The sequence below is a fragment of the Eptatretus burgeri genome, chromosome 2 (genome assembly GCF_056783735.1).
Source record: "Eptatretus burgeri isolate ZD-2024b chromosome 2, Ebu_testis_v1, whole genome shotgun sequence".
In the NCBI taxonomy this organism is placed as follows: domain Eukaryota; kingdom Metazoa; phylum Chordata; class Myxini; order Myxiniformes; family Myxinidae; genus Eptatretus; species Eptatretus burgeri.
Window position 1 is genome coordinate 12,236,465 of NC_140962.1, and position 7,923 is coordinate 12,244,387.

General features: G+C 42.1%; 1 protein-coding gene across 1 annotated transcript in view; it reads left to right on the plus strand.

Annotated features, from left to right (window-relative positions):
- The window catches only part of LOC147031436 (potassium channel subfamily K member 13-like), a 72,583-nt gene extending 65,845 nt beyond the window's left edge, over nt 1–6,738 (plus strand). The window contains exon 2 of the mRNA XM_085863058.1: nt 3,578–6,738. Coding sequence (XP_085719184.1) covers nt 3,578–4,533 — 956 coding nt within the window. The 3' untranslated portion in view covers nt 4,534–6,738. The remainder of the gene's footprint in view (nt 1–3,577) is intronic.
- Nucleotides 6,739–7,923: the final 1,185 nt, after the last annotated feature.

Here is a 7,923-nt window from a genome sequence, read left to right on the forward strand (position 1 = left end):
TGACAGTTTGGGCAGCCATATCTCCATTTGGGATAATTGGACCCTTTTTCTTTGAGGGATCTGTCACTGCAGAAATTTACCTGGATATGCTGCAAACCTTCTTTTGGCCCAGGGTACAAGATCAGGACTGTTATTTCCAGCATGATGGAGCTCCACCTCATAATGGACGTTATGTTCATCAGTGGCTTGATGAAAACTTTCCCAGAAAGTGGATCAGCCACCGCGGTCCGATCGAGTGGCCGGCACACTCCCCAGACCTTACACCTTCAGATTTCTTTATTTGGGGGCTCATGAAAGACCCTGTTTATTGTGAAAAGCCTCGTACCATTCAGGAATTGAAGGCTCACAATCACTGCACAGTTTGAGGAAATTGATATCGAACTCTGCAGACATGTGTGTGCCGCTCTGTGCCTGCTCGGCTGCAATTGTGCATCGATCACGAGGGAGGGAACTTTGAAAATTGCAAGTAAAACAGCTTGGTACAGTTCAGTAATAATTTTTTTCTTGAATAAATATTTAGATAAACATGTCATTCATTTATTTCTACCTTCTTGTACACTGTAATACAAAAGGCAAACAAACAATCAACTGACAGAAATCTGGCACTACTTCTGACTCACCCTGTATATGTATGTGTGTATATATATATATATATATATATATATATATATATATATATATATATATATATATATATATATATATATATATATATATATATATACCTACATAGCGAGGTACCCGTGCAATGCACAGGAGGGAGCCGAAAACCAAACGTACAATGTGGAAACAGCGAATGCCAAACCATGAACTAATAAATTCCACATTCCTGTGACACCTTCAGTCGAACGTCAGGCACGGACATCCGGTTCCTGAAGGACTTGGGAAAAAAAAACTTACTGCAGCTAACCCCAACAGAAGTTCGATGGGTAATATTTCTATGACGTGGATGGCGAAACTGCAAATGCCGAATCCTCGAATGTCACGGGTGGAAACCCTCACATAATTTCCTTCTCCTTTAAACTCAATCTCTCTACATTTTCATTCCAAACAGCATCATTTCAATCACAAATTAATACTATACCTATAATATAACAAAATACAATGTTACAAACACTCGTGAGGTAAATGAAGAGAAACGCCACTCTGACAGCAGATTCGTATGTATCGAAACTCAAAATCATTGTATTCAGGTATTTAGAAAAACTCACACCCACTTTAGGACACCGGCTGGGACCCCACAACGTTCCACAGAAGGTTTGGCGGTTCTCGCCCCAAAACTAAGGGAGTAGTTCGGGTACAGACAGACATATAGACGTACAGACACTCCTGCTTTATAATACGGATGAATGTATCTCACAGACTTTTCTGGAGTGTCTGATCTAACATTTCACTTGCAGATTCGTTACGTATTATTGCTTTTTACATCCCCGTTTAAAGGCATTACAGCAAAAAAGCAATACGCCATTTCCTACACTCCATTCCAATTGACTGTTTATCGATCAACAAAGATAAATTTTACACTCCGCGAATGCAACAATATTCATAATTCAGAACATAATTCAGAAAAATAACTTGAATGTGAAAGTGAAATGACTATCTCAAATTCTCAATAATATGCATGAATATCAGTCTTGGCTGTGCGTAAAAATTTTTTTTTTTTTAATATACAGTCAAAAACAATCACTGAAAAAGCAATTCGAACAACCACAGCAAGCCATAATTGTCCAGCTATAATTAATTACTCGTCGAAACCCCGTCACAGATGGATTCCATTCCATGAGCCCAATATGACAACCAGTGGCGACTCTTGTAAGAGCCGGATCCCAGTCGATGTACTCCATGGCCTTACCTAATGAGGCCTACAAAACGTCCTTGTACACGACATTTTTGGTGTACACTACTCCTTGTGAAGAAGTCCCCTGAGTTGTGCACGTGTCTACTTTGACGTACAAACACCGTGTCAAAACTTCTCAGGTCACAGTACCGAGAAAAACGTGACGTGACCGCTAGGAGGAGCACAAAATTGGTCCTTCAGTATTAATAGATAGATAACCAGAGTTGGTGTCAAAGCCACCCAATGCTCGCATGTTTATACATTTATCGTTTTTGAACGACTCGTCTAATAATTAATATTTTTGATAAAACATTGCAGTGAAGTCTGATCCAAATAATTTTAAAGCAAGATTTGTATTTGTATATTGTAATCAGTAACAAGAGCGCAAGTGAGCACAATATACGCCCGAACAAGAAGGTATATACAGAATTGTGCTACGACATGGAAAACAGCATCCTGGTTGCCATGGCAACCACTTTAGATGACGAACGTATGTCGCGACACACCGTCTCCACAGTCTGTACCTATGTACCAAATATGAAACGTGAAAGTTGAAAATTTTGGGAGTTAGAGTGTGGACAGGAACAGATGGAAAACAGCTTCCTGGTTGCCATGGCAACCACTTTAGATGACAAACGTATGTCACGACACACCGTCTGCACAGTTTGTATCTATGTACCAAATATGAAACGTGAAAGTTGAAAACTTTGGGAGTTAGAGTGCGGACAGGAACGGATGGAAAACAGCATCCTGGTTGCCATGGCAACCACTTTAGATGACGGTATGTCGTGACACACCGTCTCCACAGTCTGCACCTATGTACCAAATATGAAACGTGAAGGTTGAAAACTTTGGGAGTTAGAATGCCAACAGGAACGGACGGATGGACGGACGAGCGGACAGACAGACAGACAGACGGACGGCCGGTATCACATAATATAAATAGTGTGGTGTGGCATATAAAATAAAATTATAATTAAAAAAAAAAAACATTAGAAAGGAAAAAATAACTTGCACCAAAAACTTTAACATTTTCACGTTCATGCTCACGCTCACGCTCACGCCGGGGGTATCGCTATAGCTCTCTGTTCTTCGAACAGGTGAGCTAAAAATGAAATCAAAATAAGGGACTTTTACATATGCGGAGGTGAGAGGACGATTGGGGAAGAAATGAGTTATTGTGAGGAAAGGGGGTAAGCAGAGAAAAGGAAAATGTATTTAATGTGAAGGTGGTGTCAGGGAAAACGATACTGGAAATTTTGTGCATGTAGTATGTGGACAGCCCTTTTAGATGTACTCAAAGTATCCCATCCAAATCCAATAGGACCATACTCTGCACAGAGAATCAGTGCTGCCAAAGCAGGCTCCTGGGCTATTGGGCACAATCTTGGACAGGTCACCACTCCAACACAGGATACTCAGATGGCCCAATCATCCCAGCAAGCTGGTACTCATTTTGCCCACCTCAGAAGGATGACAGGCTGAATCAACCCAACCTGGTATTAATCCAATGGCTGAGCACAATTTGAACTCAGGACCCAACAATCCTAAGCCCACCACCCTAACCATTAAGCAACACCAGGCATGCTAAAAGTATTATCCCATAAAAGTGAATTAAAGTGGATCGTGTCTCATCATAAATAACCTTGAATGCAAACTCACAATGAAAGTTAAAGCATTATCAATTAAATGGATAAATCTGATCGCTTAACAACAAAATACCATGGTTTTTCCTGACAGGTTTTGGCATGACTACACCCACGACCACTGCAGGGAAAATATTCCTGATTTTTTATGGCCTACTGGGATGTTCTGCGACGATTCTCTTCTTTAATCTTTTCCTGGAGCGCCTAATCACCCTTCTGGCCTGTGCCATAAAAGCTTGCCACAAAAGACGCCAACATCTTCATTGTGACACCGTCTCTGTGGCTGCTGCTCCGAATATCCCACCTCTTGCACCAACACCCCAAGTTTCTCCAGCGAAAGCAAGGAAGCAACGCAGGGTTCTAGGTGACCAAAGTCAAGCAAATTACTCTTCAGTTGCATGGAAACCATCTGTTTATCAGGTCATGACAATCTTAGGTCTTGCAGCCATTGTTGTAGGCTGCACAGCATCTGCTCTTTATTCAGCTGTTGAGGGTTGGAGTTACATCGATTCTCTTTACTTCTGTTTTGTTGCCTTCTCAACGATTGGCTTTGGTGACCTGGTGAGCAGCCAAAAGGATTATTACTTAGCACAAGGTGCTTACCGCCTTGCAAACTTCTTGCTCGTTCTTGCAGGAGTCTGCTGCATCTACTCACTGTTTAATGTCATCTCCATTGTAATAAAGCAATCACTTAACTGGATACTGCGGCGAACACGATGCCAACACTACTGCGTTCGGCATTTACTGCGGCCGATTCGGAGATTGCAGCAGAACGCGGTTGTGCCCGGTGGATCGAGACATGGGCCATGGCAAGTGGAAAGCGACATTGATGGGCGCCGAGCATCAGGTGAAATGATCTCCATGCGAGATTTCCTGGCTTCTAACAAGGTATCGCTGGCTCTCATGCAAAAGCAACTTTCAGAAGCAGCTAATGGCAGCCTGAGAGTTGTCACAGGGGTGGCACATCATCAGGATAATGGTTTTGTAGCGGGCGTTGGAGCCTTGGCTATTATGAACAACAGGTTAGCTGAGACGAGCGGTGGTTCGTGAGTGAAGAAGCAACAAATGGTTGTTCCATCAGGAATGTGGTGAAATAACCTGAAAAGGATCATGAGAGTGGGTGAGCCTCCGTATACCTGAGTTATGGTGTAACAGTCATGACAGCCAATTCCTGGGAATGGGGCGGCTGACTCAGAGATGGGTTTGAGAATGTTGTTGAGATTGTAAGTCATTTTGTTTTATTCCTCAAGGGCACCTTTTGACACAAGCATGCAGTGTTCGGTTAGACCATGCAATGTGCCAAATGTTCTTTTTCCCCAATCAGCAAAGCTGAGGATAGGCCTGCAAACTTGCATGACTGATGTATAAAATTACAATGCAAGTGAAATTTCTATTTTGAAACACATCTCATGGGATGCTGTGAACTGTGATGAATACATTGAAAGTTCTGTTTTGAATCTATGTGCATGCTAACACAACCACAGGACAACCAGCTGTTGCACGTTGAAATATTAGGCTGAGACAATGACTTGATGTAGCTGACTGCGTATAGAGTCCTCAGAGCATTAACAGTGCAAGTAAAAATAGCAAATCCACCAGGAGCAGGTGGAGCCTGAATGGAGTAACTTTAACTTGACCTCGCACTGTTACACTCAAATGATATGAAGTACGTGAAGAGACATTGGTGAAAGCAGAATCTGTGGTTTCAACTGTCCATCACCTTATTCGTATCATGCAACATTCTCCAAGGCTCCTGCAACATCGTGTAGGTCTGCCCCACGACCTTCCTCTGGTTTGAAGACCTTCCATTCCTCCAACTTCTCATTGATTCACCCGTGTCAAACAAAATGTGTTATTTGTTAAACTTGATTCAATCTGTGTGTATTATATCCATTGTCGAGGCTCGTATGAGAGCTAAATCACAGAGTATACAACAAGGGGAGCAGGAGATGAGGGGCAGGAGAGTGAAGGCCAAAACGGGAGGGGGGGGAGACATGAGGAGATCTGTAGAAGGGAGAGGGATGGGGTGAGGTGCACAGTATAAACAAGATGGACACTACAGGAACTTTCAGGAAGGAAGGCTGAGAATTTGAAGGAGGTGGGTTTGGGGTGGATTAGCGGGGGTGGAAAAGATTATGGTTTTGGATGGGGGAAGATAAGAGATGGTGGTGAACAGCTGTTTTGGAAGACCTGAAGGGAAGAGTGGGATTGAAGAGAGTGTGGGAGTTTGTTCAAAAGGCGGGGAAAACACGAGGAATAAAAGAGTGAAGGTGAGCAGCGATTCTTGATTTTCGTAGTTCTATCCAGAGGTGGGTTGCTGGCTGACCTTGAGCACCCTGCAGAAATATGGGAGGGGGGGACATCGAAGACAGAGCAGGGGGGCGAGACTGGAGAGGAGACGGTAGAAGACAGACAGATCACCGACCTGCCTGCGGTGAGAGAGTGGGAGACCCAAGGGCTCCGCTTCATCGCAGGAGATACCAATGATCCTAAATGCCTTGGTTTCCACAGCGTGAAGCTGAGAAAGGTGAGAGGCAGGAGCACCAGCCCAGAGGGAAGAGTCGTACTCCATCAGGCTGTGCATGAAAGCCGTGTGTGTGGTCAGGAGCTCAGGTGTGCCAAGGAAGGACTTTGCATGACAGAGGATGCCCAGTTGGCAACTCGCTTTGGAGGCCAGCTTGGAAATGTGGTTTTCCCAGGAAAAAAAAAAATTCCTCCTTTTTTGGCAATTTCAATTGCGCACGAGTCTCCATTAGAAGCCTCACAAATCATTGAAAGGATGAGTCAACATATCTGGTCTGTCACAAATGGTTTTCAATCAAACTCTTCATCGTTGTTTTCATTGCAGCTTGAGTCATTTATCAATGCTCACAAACTATTGCTTTTTGTGTGGATATTCAGATCATAATTGCATAAAGCCACCATTGCAAAAAACATGCTTTGTGTCATAATTAGGGTATCAAGCCTGTCAGGTTGGGTAACCTATTGTTTTTTCTTCTGATTATTCTCCTTGAACGTTATTATTACGATTATTATTCCGCCTGCAATTTTCCGGTTTATTCTCTTTTAAAGTCATTTCCTCTGCAGCACTTTGTTGGAGTGAAACGAAAGTTTCACCACAGGTGCGACTATTCATGCCTAATTTTTAAATTACAATTATGACGTCATTGGTCACATGGTGTGGTAGCCATGTTGGAAAAACGGAGAAACTTTGGACCTCTGTATCTCCAAAACCGCATCATGAAAAAAATTGAAACTTGGCACATGTGAAGTACTCCCCCTGGGGAATGTGTGATTTTTCATGACGTCATCGGTGAAGTGGTATCCCGGAGAAAATTTGACACACAGAATGAACGCTGCATCCAATCAGTCTGAAAATGTTTGAGGGTCATCAATGCAAAAAAAATTAGACAGAAAAATTGATGACGTCATAGGTCACTGGTTCGGCAGCCATATTGGCATAAAAATGTATTTGTAATCTTCAACACTTGAGGAAATGAGGGTGTTCACGAATAATTAATTTGTCACATGGTTTGGCAGCCATGTTGTAATGAAGGAAAATATTAAATAATGTTTTCTCTGGAACCACTTACCCTGTTGAAGCAAAATTTCACAAGTGTCGTCAAACTCCATTGCTGCATATCGGCTGAAAAAGATGACAACACAAGTCACGTTGTTTGGCGGCCATCTTGAATAGAAAAATGCGCCTTATCCGATTAGCACAAAACTTCACAAGCGTAATCCCACAACACATTCGAGGCACAATGAAAATTTATGATGTCATAGGTCATGTGGTTTGGCAGCCATATTGGATTGAAAATTTAAAAGTTTAAAAATAAATCTTCTCCTCCAGAATGGCTTAACAGATTAAGGTGAAAATTTACACACATATTGCTCAAGTTTTGCGTATACCAAGATGTTCATGAATTACTGGTAGGTCATATGGTTTGGCAGTTATATTGGATTTACCCAAAAACTTTTTTAAAAATCTCCTCCTTCAGAATGGCTCGATAGATCGAGGTGAAATGTTGCACACATGTTCCCAAGACTTGGGGATAACAGTGTGTTCACGAATAATTAATGTCACATGTTTTGGCCATGTTGAATTGAAGGAAAATATTAAATAGTTTTTTTTTAATGTAATCTCTTCTTCAGTCAACATGAAAATTCACAATTATGATCTCGTAAACACGTGGGTTGTATTTTTTAATTTTCAACCCGATCGGCCACATGGTCTGGCAGCCAGAATTATTTAATTGTTTGAATCTGTGAACTTTTTGAATTTTTTATTTTTGGAATAAGGCTCATTTGGCTGCGCCTGGATGGGTTTGAGGGTAGCGGAGTAGCAATTCAATTGATACTGATGATGGCCCCAGGAAAAAGGGTCAACTGTGTACATAATAAATAGCTGGAATGTGACAGGTCACTTGGTTCATAACT